Source organism: Panthera pardus, unplaced genomic scaffold, assembly GCF_024362965.1.
Source record: "Panthera pardus isolate Hobbes unplaced genomic scaffold, ASM2436296v1 HiC_scaffold_5, whole genome shotgun sequence".
Classification (NCBI taxonomy): Eukaryota; Metazoa; Chordata; class Mammalia; order Carnivora; family Felidae; genus Panthera; species Panthera pardus.
The window spans coordinates 2,007,708-2,025,535 of record NW_026526980.1 but is presented as its reverse complement, the minus strand read 5'-3'; the positions used below and the strand labels follow the sequence as shown (position 1 = coordinate 2,025,535).

General features: G+C 44.5%; 1 protein-coding gene across 41 annotated transcripts in view; it reads right to left on the bottom strand.

Moving 5' to 3' along the window:
• RBFOX1 (RNA binding fox-1 homolog 1) overlaps nt 1–17,828 on the bottom strand; it is a 2,061,409-nt gene that overhangs the window by 127,690 nt on the left and 1,915,891 nt on the right. For all 41 annotated transcript variants that reach the window (XM_053894471.1, XM_053894473.1, XM_019468815.2 and 38 more), the window contains one exon: nt 4,551–4,694. In XM_053894471.1, coding sequence (XP_053750446.1) covers nt 4,551–4,694 — 144 coding nt within the window. The remainder of the gene's footprint in view (nt 1–4,550; nt 4,695–17,828) is intronic.

Sequence of the window (17,828 nt, the reverse complement as noted above, 5' to 3'; positions counted from 1 at the left end):
GCAGGAGAGATGGAAATACCAAGAAACTCATAGGTAACTCACCCTGCAATTGATGGGCACTCTAATTTCCTTTTGGTCAAGAGAATGTTCTTCTATGGAGCATTTTCTGTGCCCTAGATTTGGGCAGAGAAAGTTGTTAAAAATAGAAGAAGAAAACTTTCAGGTTTGGGAAATGCAGGATTTGCCGTTGAAAGGGGAGCTGAGTTTCATAGTAAAAACTCCTCCCGTTTGTGAACTCCTCAGAAGCAGTGATTTTGATATAACCTCCTCAGAATATTCAGTCCACACAGATGCTATCATATTTATTTCAGGCCTAAGAGCATGAAAGCACACATATTTATGAGCAGGGAAGCTTGAAAAGGATTCCTTCCAAAACCATGAAGCAAATGTCATCTACGGAACATTCTCTAAGCAGTCAACATGAAAACACTCCCTTTAAAAGAAGATCTGGTTGAAACAGAACCAACCAATCAAGAAGTAATCCTAGCATGTGTCATTCCCTAAATGAAACAATGACACCATATGCCCTGAAATGGTCTCAAATGTTTGCCTCTTTGGCAGTTGCTACTGGGTGGGTGATTCTCAGAGCCAGCGAAGCAAGCGAAGCAAACGGGCAAGAAGAATACTGGTGTAAGCCCCATTTCGAAGACAGTTGCATACTGTATTTATAGTATCAACAGTTTAATTGGGAAGTTTGGTACTAATGATGTAAACACAGCTGGCACACGTTCAGTTTAAACAGACACGGCTCGCTCGCAGACATTAACTCGCATTTGTCTGCTCAACACCCATGGTTCGCCGCGTTCCACGACAACTCCAAATCCACGCAAGGGGTCTCAATAGCTGTATCAAGAACAAAATCCAGAAGCTTACAGGCATGCACTGGAGCAGGTACGTACCAGGCATTTTCAGATAGTCTCAGATCAAATAATACTTCCCTGAAAAACTGTGAACGATGTTCAACGGTTACAGCATAAAACATGAAAGTAAAGGTTAGTTCAAAGAGTGTACATGGAGGCTAAGAAAAGGCACCGTCTCAGTTTTCTTTGGGTTGGCTTCATGTCTGGAATGCAGAAGTTAGGAGGCACCAGGCCAGGTCCAAAAAAAATAAAAAAATAAAAAAATAAAGGCTTCATTGCTTCTAACAGCACGGTGCATGGAACTTTGCCAGTAACACTAAAGGGGCAGGCATCTCTGTTTTATTACAAAGAAGTGATCATGAAAGCTTCTTTTGCATGTTCTGAAAGTCATGTGGTCTGTTTCTGGGTGACAATTATGAGTGATTTCACTAGATCATGCATCATGCCTAGAGGGTTTGTATTTTGATAACAGAAGCAAGGCTGTGCTATAAACAAGGGTATTGTGCACATTTGAATCCTATACTCCATGAGTAGTTATTTCTGAAAACAGTCCTGTGATACAATGTGTCCTGTCAGTGGTCTGGGTATATCATAACCACCTCTCTCACTCACCTAGGTACATGTACACTTCTAAAGGTAAGGTAAAGAATCATTCTGCTCAAGAGCAAGCCATTACAATCAATTTGGAGGAAATTCACACATTTCTTTCATGGGATCATCAAGATTTCAAACATAAAGAAAAGGCACTCTCACGAGTGCTTCCTGAAATAAGGACAGAGCTCAAGACTGAAGTAGCCAGGCCAGAAGCAATATTTCTTACAGTGAAACACCCAGAACCAATGCCCCTGATCTGTTCCTTTCGGCCCCAACTGGTGTTTTAAAAAGACTCTGGCTCCACTGTGGCCATAACTTCTTGACCAAAGACTGTTCTATGAAAGGAAGAAAAGAAAGGAAAGGAAAGGAAAGGAAAGGAAAGGAAAGGAAAGGAAAGGAAAGGAAAAGTAAAGAAAAGAAAAAAGAAAAGCAAGCAAGCAAGCAAGCAAGAAAGAAAGAAAGAAAGAAAGAAAGAAAGAAAGAAAGAAAGAAAGGTTTTAGGCAGTTTGAGAAGAGAACTTCCTCTTTTGTCTTGTTTTGGTTTCAGTTTCAAATCCCCATGGCCGCATTTAACCAAAGAGACAAAGGAGAAAAGCCCAAAAATCTTGGAGAGGGTTTTTCTCTGCAATCACCCCCATTCTAGCTCCTGTTAAAGTGAAGGGACAAAGGGAGAATAGAGCAATAAAAGGCAAAAAGAGATCTCAGGTCCAGCTGACTTGGAAAAGACCTGAGGGGAATCAAAATGTGGTATCTTACAGTAACTATGGCCGCAAAGAAACCACACTTAATTCTCTCAAGTGGAATGTGGGGAGCCAATCAGAATGTGTACAGATGCCTTTCAGTGTGACTCAAGCCACCAAGCTTGTTGTATAACCAGAATGGGCTTGCCACCACCAATGCTTGGCTGGGAACAACAGATTTTTAGCTTTGAAGTTCCATTCTTCAGAACAGAGGTTGTAAACCAAAGAGGCCTCAGCATTATTACAAAGAATCCAGGAATCCGTATGTGCCTGAACATTTTTATAGCTGAAACTCCTAAAAAAAAAAAAAAAATCTTGCGTACTTTTCAAATGAGCACAGATGCTGTTTGTGATGAGCAAAATTAATTTCAATATTACTGAAGGCATGCTGCATTTTCTTAATTGATACTAAGCGTATCTATCATCTTGTCAAGTCCACGACGTCTTGTCAGTTGCTTAAAATGTTTCATTTTTACAAACACTGGCTCTGAAACCAGTAGATTGTGATCCTAGTTTGACAACCGGTAGTGTGTTCGGTCTTTGGCAGGACTCAGCCCTGCACCGCTGGCCCTGGCCCCGTGAAGACACAGAGGCTCAGATATCCGTGCAAGCAGGATGCCTTCTTCGGGAGTTCCAGCTGTGGATTTTTCCAATACGTCTCTGACTTGGCTGTGTGGTGACTTTTAAGATAACAGAGAAGACCAGGGAGGGAAGTGCACCCGCAGGGGGGCCGCTGTAGTGAGTGACACTCTGAAAGACCACCAGGATGGTCATTAAGAGGGCCAGATTCAAAGCCAACATCCCACTGACACCTGACGAGGGAAGATGGACCACAGAGCAAGACTTTCTAACCTGACGTGGCAAAAGGAATCTAATTCCTCTGGCTGCCATCATTCAAACCTGGTCTCACTGCTTTACACACACTTAACCTCCACTTTCACTTTGAATGCTCTGCACTTTTCAAAGTCATCTTTGACCTGAGAGTGCCCGAGGGTATCTCTACTCGGCAAGAGTTAGAGGGCTCAACTCAAGGTTATTACCAAACGAGGAAGATAAAAGTGCAGAAGCTGACCTTTTCCTCTGAAATGTCAGGAATCAAGTCTGGGTATCTGAATATGAGGACGCTTGCTCTGTCTTTGTGTCAGATGCATACTTGATAAACATCACGCATGTTAAAGAAATAAAAGGTGCAAGCAAGCTAACCCCACAGTCGCAGAGTGATGAGCCAGCGCTCCCCTTTACATGAGGGGGGGAGGTGAGGTCTACTCTGCCCGGGGTTAGGCATTAAAGTTTGGCTTCTTCTTATTCCTTCTGTAACATTTGCATCCATCCACGGACTCTTAGAAGAAGAAACTCCAAGCAGCCAACCTTTCCTCTAAGTCAAATGCTAAGGGTGTGGTTCTGTTCATGGAATCCACAGATACCTCCCATCAATACTGGGATGGATGTCATGAACAAACAGGCTGAGTACGTTTGCAAAAACAATAACAACAACAACGACAACACAACAACGACAACAACAAACGAAGGATATCTAAGCCCTGTCAGAATTTTATCCTTTGGTGGAACTGAGCCCAAAGACACGGCTAACTCATTCCTTCTCAAGGTGAACACTGCACCATTTCGTCCAGGAAAAGAATCAGAGTCATGGCGTCCTACAAGGAAGCAACCCTATCATTTATTTTCTCTAGGTTGGTCGTGGCTTCTGCCCTCCTCTGCATTTCCATCATGGTGCCTTGGAAAGGCACCTCTGTGGGGGTAACGTCGCAGTAAAAACCTATGAATCCTCACCACCAACTCCAGGAGAATGTATATGGCGGGATGCAAGTCAGATTTAGATGTCTTTAGCTTTTTTTTTTTTTTTTTTGGTTTTGCTTTTTAATGAAGTTTTAGGCAGAACTAATTATTCTCTAAAGCTGCATCTGAAATCCAAATGCACAGTGCCTGGGAAAGAGTGAGGTATATGCAGGAAAATGTCGTGATAACTTGCCAACTACAATAGAAGAACCAAAAAGACACAAAATGTTTATTTCAGCCGTGATGTAGGGTCCCGGGCCACTTGATTTGGGACCATCAGTGAGATTCTTTCAATGCTATTTTATCTGGGAGCTCATTTTCCTTCTGACTTTCCCGTTCCTAATTAGAAGAGCAGCATTTGGCCAAGTGGGAACACGGTGAACACATACAAAATGGATACTGAAATCGTGAAGAGATTCTGGCCAAAATACAGCTACAGACTAGGATCCAAAATGCCTTTCTTTTCCCCTATGTCCACATCTCACCTTCAGAACTTACATGAAGAGAGGGCTCTGGGGACCCCAGAGCAGGCACTGCAGAGGAGAAACGCACTACTTACGCCAAACATTTGTCGGAGGTCCGGATCTCGGAACCGGAAGGGGATGTTGGAGACATGCAGCCGTTTGGGCTGGGACTTGTTTTCTGAGTTTTCAGAAGGTTGTGTCTGGGGCTGGCCATCCGTCGGTGCTGCGTCATCTGTCTGCTAAAAGGACAAGAGTAAAGAGGCTCTGAGTGGACCTACGTGCTGTTTCCAAACTGCTTTTGCTTCCCCTAAATGGTCGGAAAATGCTGGAACAGAGGAACAAGGACAAGGAAAGAAGTGCTGGGTCATTCATTCATTCAACATTTCTGAATACCCCCTGAGAGCATAACGTGGATCTGGGATTCAGTAGCAAGAAAAGCGGACAAAACTCCCTGCCCTCGTGGAGCGCAATTCTTATGGTGGGGGTGGGGGGCAGGAAAGGCAATGAGCTCATTAACAACGAAATATGCAGCTGGTAGAAAGAGAGCGCCAGGAAGAAAAATAAAGCAAGGGGATGGTTGGTGTGGAGGTATTGGGGGAGTTTTAATAATTAGGCAGAGAAAACCTCATCACTGAAGCTAGGAGAGGGTGTATCCCTTAATCAAAGGTGTCCAAAATCTTAAAACATCGCCTACCTAATTGTTGAGAGTGTGAAGATAAAATATTAGCAAATGTAATAAAACATTTGAAAAGGTTGTTTGGTGCTCTGCAGTCTAAGTAAGCATCTGATTGACTTAATTTATTATTAAGGCTTGAACTTCTCGTTTTTTGATTGTGCAGTTCTATCATGTCCGTTACAGCTGACCCCGTGTGGCTAGTTAAATCTGAATGAATTAAGATTAAATAAAATGTAAAATGCAGCTTTTCCTTGACACTAGCCACATTTCAAGTACTCGATAGCCACCTGGGGCTAGTGGTTTCCATGTCAGACGGTGCAGGTTTAAAGCATCTCCAGCACAGCAAGACATTCTGTGGACCATGTTGGTGTAGATAAGGTTACATTATTAGCATAACTCGTTACTCTGCTTCCCGTTCTTGCCAAAATGAGTCTGGACAACATGGTATTACATCGGCACCTGGATATGGGCAGGAACCAGGAGAAAAGTCATGGTAACATTTGGTATCCTGATAGTCATGACGGGTACGGGTCCTCTTGGTTCTAGAGATGCTTCTAGAAACTTTCTCTGCAATTAGCATCTCTTGCCTCTGGGTGGCAGTGGATGCCATTCACATCAGTCAGTTGCTTCTCCAAAACCATGATGGAAAACCTATGTGGAAGCCCATCAAATTGATGAGCAAGGAACCAGCCTCACCTACTTATAAACAGTTTAGAAGCATATTAACTGGGACGAAACTATCAATGCAAGCAGCCAGGTGTAAAATAATAAAGATACAGAGAAGGAAACAATTTCACAACGAGAAATATGTATTTTTATATATTAAAAAATATGTATGTTTATTTTATATACATAAGTGTTTTATATATGCCATATATACATTTTGATATATATTTATCAAAACATACATAATATATATTAAAAATATATATAATATATATAATATTATATAATATAATATATATTATATATGAATATATATAATATATGAATGCAGCCATATATATATTATATATATTATATACATTATATATATTATATTATATATTATATATATTATATACATTATATTATATAATATAATAGATATTATATATATATATCAAAATAACATGGGCATAATTTGTGACTGCCTCGTCAGTACGTGTGTTTATTGGCAGACTTCATTTCCATTCTCCTTACTGATACATCCTGAATGGCATTCTGATGCTGTTAAAAAAACTTTTATTACTATATTTTTAGCGGGGAGAGGGGCAGAAGGGGAGGAAGAGAGAATCCCAAGCAGGCTCCACTCCCAAAGTGGAGCCCAACTCAGGGCTGATGCCATGACTGTGAGATCGTGACCTGAGCCGAAATCAAGAGTCGCATGCTTAATCCACTGAGCCGCCTGGGCGCCCCCTGAATTGCATTCTGAAAGCAAGACCTTCCCAGGGGCTGGCAGAAGACTGTTCCAAGCTGGTTTGGTATCTAAGGCCCCCCTGGATGACCTTCTTCAACCTTGAAGTGCTATGTCATGTCAACAACAACAATGCACTTGGCCATTCTGTCTATGCTGTTGGAGTGAATAGGCAGGAGGACGGTGATAGTCCTCTAACCTGGAAAACGAGTAATAATAATAATGCACACCTTCTAAGGCTCTGCAGGGACTGACTGCAATCACATATGCCAACTTGGCAGAGTTTTTGTCACATGGCATACCGTCAGTAAATGGAAAGCAATGAATATTTTAGAGTTATGGTGATTTTTTTTTTAAATGTCAAAACGAGGAGTGAAAAACCCTCTCTCAGGTAAAGGAAAGGTTCTCATGGCTCCTTATACATATTTTTACTGAGCAACTACTAGACACTGGATATATAAGTCAGGCCTCCAAACACATTCAGTTTCCAGTTCAGAGGAAGAGAAAGAGGGTAGAAAAAGACAGTTGCAAGGCTGGGATCACAGGGAATCATAGAGGGCTGCGTAAACGTAAATCAGGGACACGCTGCAGGGCTGGATGCCTTAAGAGGCTTGCCAGTTCTGGGCGGTTATGTTTTGAGTGGGAGGTGTCTAACAGAACAGATGAAGGGGGCGGATGCTGTACCCGCAGTGTGCAAAGCACATGCAAAGACGCAAAGGTGAAATCATGTTCTGGATTCAGGGGGCTTCCACGTGTGATCACTGGTCACTGCAGGTCATGTGAAGGAAGGACGGAACGGTACACTGTGGGGGTAGTGGCGGTTGGGTTACAAATGGCCCTATGCATAGAGCAAGAGTATATATTTCATCATAAAAACTGTGACGAGCCACCTATGATCATCGCGGGGCATGATGTGATCAGCACAGGACGCCAGAGCTGAGCTATGGCCGACAAAAGATACATGCAGGTTGAATGGCTGGCTGAATCACTGACTGAACAGCGGAAGGGATTACAAGTGTATCAATAAAGTAACGAGTGAAGGAGCAAACAGTCTGCTTGGCACCTTCAAGTGAGTCAAAACGCAGTCTTATAACAGCAAGGCCCAAACAGAGCAGGAATGTTTTCTCTGCTGGTAATAGGAGGTTTGGTTACACGACAAAGCCAGCGACATGTCCTTGAACCACATGGTTGGGGTCTTAGTACTCTAACCTAAGAAGCTCTGTCAGCACAAGCAGCTGCTGAGACCCTGAACCTGCAGCTCTAGCTTCTTTCCTCTGGAAAGAAGTTGCTGTTCAAATGCAAATTAAAACAAATTCCTTCTCATCCCAAGAAAGAAACTTAGATTTGGATTTGTACAGAACGGCTGGATGTTTCAGCTTAATAAACCTAATTAGGAATTACAGAGATTATGATTAAACATATTAAATGATTAATAGCATTATGCCGCTCATGTGAAAATTAAAATTAATCATCTTTAGTCAAACAGGACTTTGGAGAAATCTTTGCGTTGTTCCCTTTGATAAAAAACATACAACGCTCAATTAATCATTTTGTAGTGTGGGCATGTATACAAATGCTCATCAATTGTTATGTCGGGATACCTGTGTATTAAAGGTAATTTTTAAAGATAACATGTAAAATGGAAAATAAACCAACAGTGTTTCAGAGATCGTGGGTGGATGGAGAGGAGAGGGAAGAGGATGACGTCAGGATCCAGAGGCCGAGAAAGAAAAACAGATCTGTGAGCTCAAGCACGCCTGCTTACACGTTGGGACGTAACACAAGTGGACCAAATGAGACCGGGGCTGTGCAAAATAGCTACTCCGGAGCCCGGGGCACGGTGGGGGTGAGGCCTTGGAGAGTGGTCCTCACCGACTCTCATGATGAGTAGGTCAGGATGAGGGCCTTCCCCTTCCTTTCTCCTGGGAACTTTCAGGGAAAACATACTCAGGACAAGCCTGAGTTTGAGGTCGTTGTAGTCTCCTAAGAAATTACCACAAATGTGGTGGCTGAAAGCAACAGCAACAACCCTCAAGGTTGTAGGGGCCAGACATCTACAGTGAGGGTGCTCTCAGGACCACACTCCCTCGGGAGGCTCTGTGGGAAGGCCCATCTCTACCTCTTCCAGCTTCTGGTGGCCTCTTGGCTTGGAGTTGCCTTTCCCCAGTCTGTCTCTGTGTTCATACGGCCTTCTTCCTCTGTGTGTCTGAGACTCACATCTCTGTCTGCCTTTTTGTTCTTTATAAGGACATTAGGCACTGGGTTTAAGGCTCACCCTAGATCTTGGCTTGGGATCCTTAACTTAATTACATCTGCAAGGACCCTTTGTCCAAATAAGGCCACGTTCATGGGTTCACAAGGGTCAGGACAAGGACATATCTTTTGAAGGCCACACTCAACCCACTACAACCCTTTATTAAACAAGAAAACAAACTGGAAGCACATGTAGGATGGGTAGCTGTAGTCAAGGAGGAGATTCATTTGCTACCACTTAAGGTGGCCTGAGGTTCTCCAAAGGGTTGGCCCCACACTAGGTCCATAAGAATAGAGAATGTCTCTGCCTGAGCTGTCCCAGGTTCCCATCTGTCGCCCTGGGAACTTTAATGAGTTCCCGAAATAGAGGAGACTGCAATCTTCCCTTTGCCAGCCTGGGCGCCCTGGCCACCATTCCATCCCTAGCCCTGGAGGTACTGACGCCCTTCAGCAGGACTGAGACGCGCTCCACCAGCCTCCCGAGAGGCAGCCGATACTCCAAAAGCAAGGACAGGCCTGCCAGTTCCCTGAGCCTAGAGCTGTACCTCACACAGATGGCTAAAGCGGTCACGGCATCCCTGAGAAGGTCGGTGAAGCTTACAGCGAACGCCCAGAGTGAAACTTCTACCGACAAAAATAAAATAACGTAGAAATTCTAAGAAGGTTGCGCAGGGAACTGCACATCTAGAACGTGTATTCCCCAAAGTCAGGGGCTCCCTGCTAGGGAGCTACATCCCCCGAGGCTGGTGCCTGGCAAGGCTTCCTTGGAATTAATTGCTCGAAGAAGAACTCTTGATTTATCCCTGATTTTTTTTCCTAAGTACCATTTTGGCTCTAAGTGGGACGCAGCTGAACTGGAAAGATACCTCATAACCATGTTTCAGAGATCAGAAGATAGAACATAAAGATCAAGCAAATTACTGCTGATCTGCTCGCTCAGAGATGAGAGGAATTTGAGAAAACAAAGGATGTTCGAGGCAGAAGGAGAACGGCCAGGGCACTTGCCCTCTCTGAACCCTCTAGCCCAGGCCCTCATTCTGGGCTGTGGTATTCAGTATGGCCTGGCCCTGACCCCCTTGCTTCTTTTTTAAAAAAAAAATTTTTTTAATGTTTATTTATTTTTGAGACAGAGAGAGACAGAGCATGAACGGGGGAGGGGCAGAGAGAGAGGGAGACACAGAATTGGAAGCAGGCTCCAGGCTCCAAGCCATCAGCCCAGAGCCTGACGCGGGGCTTGAACTCACGGACCGCGAGATCGTGACCTGAGCCGAAGTCGGACGCTTAACCGACTGAGCCACCCAGGTGCCCCGACCCCCTTGCTTCTTGAGGCTCCCCAGTCCTTGCTCACTGGCCACCTTGTTCCTCCTTCCACCCACTCGGCAAGCTCCCTCCTCAGGCTTCACACCGGTTATTCCTCTGCCTGGAGAACTCTCTCCCCAGATGCCTATGTGGCCGGCTTGCCCCTCTTGCCCATCGGCTGTCTGCCCAGACATGACCCGTCTGAGAAATCTTCACCTGCCCGTTACCAAAGTACGTATCACTTCTTCCTTTTAGGTTATGTGCTTCTGTTATTTTCTGCTGTGCCTGTCTTCTCCACCAGAACGCAAAGTCCACGAGAACAGAGACTGGGGAGTTTCCATTCACTGTTCTGCCCTACACCTAGAGCAGTCTCTCTACCAGAAATGTTGATGTGGGGGCTGCTTAGCTCTTTGACCTGGGGCTGTCCTGTGCACCATAAGATGTTCGTTCAGCAGCATCCCTGGCCTCCATCCTCTAGATGACAGTGGGACAGCCGGAACTATCTTCAGGGGTTCAGGTGCTCCCTGTGGGGGGCGGAACTGTACCGACTGAAACCGCTGATCTGGAGCACATGGAAAGTTCTCAGCAAGGGGCTGTGGCGTCAATGAACAGGTCTGGCTTTGGTATCAGCGAGCGGCACAAATGCTAACTTCACGTCTCTCACTCTTAGTTGCGGATGCATAAAATCATAAATGCACATCTGTCCTGGGCCCTTCAGACTGGGATAATGTAATCCAAGTCTTGCAAACAGTTAAGTCCCATGAACAAACAGGGAATGCGTATCATTACTATTATTAACAGCGTTAAAACCATCGGGGTTTGTTCTTTCCTCGGGCGTGTGGATACGGACGACCCTGAGATGCAGAGGCCCCATCACGCAGGGGAGGCTGCAGGACCCCACACGAGTGGAAAGTCCATTAACCCTAAGAGGTGTGTTTCCAGGCAGCAGTTGGCAGAGGTTCGAAAATAAGCTCATTAGTATGGCAAAATCCAGCTTCTAGTCTGGCCCAGTTCGAGAGCCCTATTAGGAGTCAGGATGTGTGCCGCAGAATTTTTCCTAATAAACAAACTCCCCAGATATCGGCGCAGGTTATAAATGTTAAGAAAACACCACCAGCACTTTAATCTCCCGAAGATCACTTAGTGCTTCCGCAAAGACCTTAATAAAGAACCGCGGGGCTCCCTCTGCTATAATCGTTCCTAATTCAATGAATAGCTCTGAGCAACCCAAGGCTAATCCTGGTGAAATTGGATTTTGATATCGACCAATCCGGGGATGACTGTTGGAGAGAATCCGCATAGTTTTTGTATGTGCCTTTCAGATTCTGGCCCCGCCCCGCGGGCTCAGCTCTGAGCCCATGAGGCACTGCTGAGCTCACCTGTGTGCTATCTCCAGGGGGTGACCAGGTACCTAGTGGTAACGCAGGCCGAGGACATTTGTAGCTGGGCATCCCCGAGCTAAACTCCAGTTCTGTCACATAGGAGCCGAGCTCCTTAAACCCTTCTGAGCCTGTCTCCTCAGATTCAAGTAAGGATAAAAGGTTCCATCACCAAGGTGTCTGTGGTCTCAGGTTGCTGGAGGCAACATAGGTGACCATCACAAGGGCGGATGAGTAAGATGTGGTGAAGCTGTCAGCAGAAATCAGAACTCGGAGAGAAATCAGAGACTTTGAAGCACAGTGCTGAGTGCCTGTAGTAGGGGCGTTAACCCTAATAAAACAAGAACTGTACCGAATTATATTTTGCCACCCCAAAATACGCCTCTTTGGCACAAGGGTTATTTCGGGACAATTATTTTTGAGAAACAGCAGACACAGGAGAAGCTCCAAAAACAGTAGAAAATACCCTTTTGTAAGAGACATTCACATTTATAAGGAAATTCTCCATTTACAGGGGTGTCTTCCTCTCAGGAGGCACCAGGAAGAGAAAGTAAATCTCTAGAAACTCTCTTCAAAGGATGAGTCAAGGACCTAAATCTGCATAACCACCTCACCCTTATTTACCGTGCTTTTCCTAATAACCTCCCCATCGCTGGCTCCCCTGGCCTCCCAACATCTTTTGTCTTCAGCTGGAGATGATGTTTAAGCTGGTGGCTTGGGCCATGCCAGGGAGTTACTTGGTTTTCTTGGGTAGGTACCCTGTCTACAGAAGGTAGACATGTTATTAAATTCCTGTTTGTCTCTTTTATCACAGGGTGTTTCAGCCAAGAACCTAGAAGAATACAAAGAAAATTATTTTCTTCCCCCGCACGATGGAAATTAAAAACTCATGCACTCATCACGTAAGACTAGATACGGTTCAGGGACAGTGATCACACACTTTAGAGCAGCCATTCAACAAAATAAAATAGGAGTCACATACAAAATCTTAAAGTTTCTAGAAGCCACGTGTCTAAACAGTAAAAAGAAATATGTGGAATTAACTTTAAGGATGTATTTATCTTAATCCAATTTACCAAAGCTATTATTTCAGCGTGTAATTAATGTAAATGATATTTTACATTCTTGTTTTTCTGAGTCTCTGAGATGTTCAAATAATTTGTACTACAGCTCATCATCTCAATATGGACACTGCATTTTCGTTAGAAATACCTCATCTATATTTAGACTTTGAAAAATTGGCAGTTGAATAGCCAAGATTTTCAAAACACACCTAAAAGGCTTTTAATAATGGAATCAAGTGTCAGTGTCTAAATTTTCATTACAGTTGAGTCTAATTAAAAATTCAGTTCCTCAGTCATACCAGCCATGGCTCAACAGATACCTCCAGCTGGCAGAATAATGCCCCCTTCGAAATATTAATATCCTAATCCCTGAATACAGAGTTCACAGACTTCCTGAAGGGTGCACAGATATCCACGGATCCCTGGATAAGGACCAGTGCTGTGCGAGGGCATTCCACTCTCCCCTGAGTTGAGGCATCTGATGCTGAATACTACCAATGCCTGATTGCTTATGAGCCTAGTGTGGAATCAGCTAATGGGTCGGGTAATGGGACGGGTACTAAATATAAAACTGTGCTGAGGTCCTACTGTGACCCTGGTATCTTGCTAGGCATTTTTCATACCTTATCCCACTGATTACCGTAACTGTTTAAAAAACTGAAGCTCAGAGAGGTTAAGTTACCTGTCCAAAATTACACAGCTAGGAGATGGCAGAGCCAAGATGGAACCTAAGATATCTAACTCCATTTGCTGGACTCCATATTCCAGACCCCAATGGCTTGTCAAGGCCAAGGGGAAGGTGTTATGGAAAGTCTAAAGATAGCCCAGCCCTAGAGGGCAACTGCTAAGCACTTGCATAGAGGAGTGAATATTCGCTGGAGGTCTAACTGCCTGAGCTCTCTGTCTGGGCTGGAACCAGAGTGATGAGCTCTGCGAACAGGGCTCTATCTCAACCAGTTGGCCAAAATCAAACCAAACCAGGCGGCTTCAGATGCCTCCTCCGAGCCCCTAGAGTCCTGTGCTCCCCTCTGGTGAGCTCTCATCAACCATGTATGTTTCTTATTATCAGATTACTTACCTGTCTGTGCTACTAGAACATGAACATCCCAAAGACAAACACTACACTGAATCATTTTTGAAGCCCTTTACTGTGCCAGCAAATATTTATTGTGTCATTCCAGAACACCTCTTGGGGCCCAGCTTCTTTTGTCTCCATGAGCATCCCCAATTCTGCCATGAGGGTGTCAAAACCCAGCACCCAAGCCAGGATGCTAATGAGCACAACTTTCCCCCCCGTACAGCCTAATGAATATCCAGCATATCCCCTATCCTGCGGGCTTCCTCCCCTCCATGCCCAAAGTGCTTTACAGTGATAAATAAAAAGTGTCCTTTTGAATAGCCAGCTGCTTTTTCCTCCTCCACCAATCAAGTTATTTCTCAGAGAGAAAAGCTTGTGAGTGTCTTCGAGGCATTATTTGATTAAGTTGACAATATTATGTGAGCGATGGTTGAGTACCCACTGCGATGTACTTTGGACCAAATTGATTTGTGTAACGAACACTTGCTCTGTCTCTTCTTACAGCCTGAATAGTGGTCTTGATTTAGCCAGTAATGCTGGGCACCAAGCGAATTTACAGGGTCCACAGTCCCTCTCTCTCAATCTGGAGAGAAGAGCAAAAGAAAGGCTGGAGTGGCATAATTCAATACATTGTACTATAAGCTCAGAAAATGGTATCACAGAGCTCTGCAATATACCTATTTGATTTGATTTGTAAACCTGATAAAAAAGCAATCGAGAAAAGTTCAGGGGGAAAATATATATGTTCTAAGCAAAAAATGTAACGATATTGAATGTGTACAAAGAACCAAAGTCCTGGGGAGGGGGAGAAAATCATGCATACTAAATCAACTTCATACCCTGCGTTAGACAATATTGCACATTCTCCATTTAAAACGAAGCAAGATTGTGCGAAGTTATTTTCCATTAAAAATAATAATAATGGTAAGCCCAGGGAATGTGAATTAAAACCCACGTCTCGGGTTTTCTCACAATCCTACTTCAAAACGGGGCTCGTGCAGATTCACTCAGCTTCCTGATTTTTCATTTTAGCTCTGTAGGCAAACAAATAAGTTAATCACACAGCTTTGGATGTAGTTAATGCCTCCTTCCTAGCTCGGCAGGGCGGATTCCACAGCCAGGTGACACAGATTTAAGAAACTCATCACATTTCCCTCAACCCGAATAAATTCAATGCTTTGCTAGAATGATGAAATTCTTCAGAAGGCAGAAGCCCTGCGGGACACAGAAGGGCTGACTCCAAATTCTCTTGCTCTTTTTTTTTTTACCCTTTGAAAGTATAGGATGAGCATTCAAGGGGCCAAGGGTTTAACACCTCAGTAAAGGCGATGGGCTGCATAGGTGTCTGTATAAGTACACTCGAGCTGCTGTAACAAAACCCCACGGACCAGGTGGCTTCAACCACAGTCATTTACTTCTCCCGGTTCTGGAGGTTGGGAAGTCCAAGATCAAGGCGTCAGCATATTTGGCTGCTGGTGAGGTCTCTCTTTCTGGCTTATAACCTCCCTAAGTCCTCTTCTGGTGGAGGGAGAATGCTGTCTCTCTCTTCTTCTTCCTATAAGGACAGATTCCCACAGGAGGACCCTGCCCTCATGACTTCATCTAACCCTAATTACTTCCCAAAGTCCACACCTCCAAATACCATCACGTGGGGGCTTAAGGCTTCAGCATAAAGGGGAGGGGACGCAATTCAGTCTACAGTAGTGTCATTAAAGCAGAGCCTGTGAATACCTGGGAGTGTGACATGTTTTGTCCTGGGGAGAGAAAGGAATTTCAATGGGCTTGAAACCAGCTGTTTTCTCATCCAGTCATTCAAAATAGATTTATTGAGCACCTACCACATACATATATACATGTATGTATATATGTGTGTATGTATATGTGTACGTTTGGGAGCTGGTGTCTACTTCTCAGTGGACAGGAGTCATAAGACTCCAGAAAGAGCTCTTTCTTTCCTTCTCCATGTTCAAAGTTTCAGTTTTTAGTTCCAGAAACAAGGAATTGAAAATAACTACCACTATTAATAACAATAACAATAAACATTTGTAGACTCTGGAATGAGTGATCTGGGTTTGAATTCTAGCTTTACCACTTCCTAGCTGTGTGACTTTGAACAAGCTCCTTAACCTCTCTGGGCCTTGTTTCCTTGATCTAGAAAATAGAAATATTATTAGCATTGCTCCAGGTGAGTCAATATATCTAAGTGCCCTTCCTGGCCCTTAAGTGTGATGATGATTAACATCTAGAATAGTGCTTGACATCTGATAGCCATTTAATAAACACTGGTCACATGATTAGCACTCTGCTAAGCTCTTAGCATACATTGTATTTCATTGCATCACCTGATGACTCAGAAAAGAAGATTCTATCATTTGTCCCCATTTTATGACAAAGGAATGGCTGTTCAGAGGGGCTAAGAACTGCTTCAAGATGCTCAGTCAGTACATGGCAGGCGGTGTGGGAGAATGGTTGAGAGCCCAGGCACCACACTTCCCGAGTCAAATCCCTTAATGACATCTAAAGACGATGCAACAGCTTTCTGGCCATGTGGTTATTAAAAACTCAGACCAGGGGCACCTGGGGAGCTCAGTCCGTTAAGCGTCTGACTCTTGATTTCAGCTCAGGTCGTGATCTCACAGTTCATGAAATTAAGCCCTGCATTGGGCTCCGCACTGACAGTGTGAACCTGCTCGGGATTCTCTCTCTCTCCCTCTCTCTCTGCCCCTCCCCTGCTCATGCTTTCTCCCTCTCTCTCAAAATAAATGAATACACTTAAAAAATACCTCAGGCCAATCCATTTTAAAGCTTCCAAAGTCAGTAGGATTCAAATTCTCTTCCTATTACTCCAGACCCGTGTCCTCATAGGCTGTGTCATGATGGACCTGCCTCAGGCAGGGGACATTTCCTGCTTCTTTGCCCCTACTATCCAGCACTTGGCTCTGTCTGCTAGGGGGAGCTGCCTCTGGGATCTTCTTCCTCATTCTCCTTAGGTCTTTCTCTTTTGGAGTTGGGGTTTGGGGGAAGAGACTGAGGGGGCAGAGGGCACCCACCCAATTAAACAAGATGCTTCTTGGTGGTCAGAAGCAAGTGCCTGTCTCTGCTCTCTCTCTCATTCTGCTGGAGCTCATGGGCCACTGGGGGCTTCTGTGGGTGTGGGGGAGCCTGAGGTGTAGGTATGCTTGGGTTGCTTGGGGGTGGTGAATTGCCAATCCTTCGTCCTCTATTGCTGCAAAAGGTAATGTATCGTCAAGGTCGGCCTGCAAGCTGCCCACTCTCCTTTCAGATGGGGGTCCCTCTGTCAGCACTGGTTTTCTGAGCATCCTGAAAACTCCTTCTCTGTCCTCTGACCTCTAGGCTCTCCCAAGAGCCAGGGCAGATGGCAGGTGTCCTAACACATTCTCCATGACAGTTCTCTCCCATCCTGCTGTTTGGGACTATGCCAGTGAGCCTCCACGGTAATAAATCCCCAGATAAGAAGCAGGCACAAGTCTCTATGTTAATGACATCACTGCACCCAACTAATGTAAGGAACACGTCAAGTTCTCCCAAGAACTCCGCACTGCCTTCTGCTTTGATGGCATCATCAGGACGAGGCTCCTATTTCTCCGGCTCGGTGAGCATCCACCTGAAGGAGCTGGCGAACTCCCCTTCGTGCTGGCAGCCCGCTCTCCCTCCCCAGGAGTGACTCTCTTGAAGCTCTACCCTCACCCCAGCCATAGCCTCCTGGTTTTCGCAAACCCATCCCACTCAGAACTCAAGGCCAATTTAAATATCGATTTAAAAAGGAAAAATGTTGATATCTTACACTGAATCCTGAAATCCACCCAGCTCAAAGACGTCCCCCCCAACGTATTATGCAAGATTTAATTTAACCAAATGGCAAATCTATACATTATGCAAATTTTCCAGACCTAAGAAAATTGCTGAACGGTTGCAGAAACTCGGTGATGAATTTAAGATGGAACTGATCTCAGCTAAAATCCCAGGATTTTCCTTACTAATTACTTCTTTCTTTGTATAAATGCTTTGAACAAAGAGACAAGCACTGTGAGGGGTTTGCTCTGGGTGTACTGGGGTTTCTCCAGTATACCCAGAGACAGGTATACATATCATTCTTTGGAATATTGATATGTCGATTCTCCTACATTTGACAGTCAAAGAATCCTGTCACATAAAGTACACAATTTCTGAAAACTGACATGATTCAGATTACTTCTGAGTTCCAGAT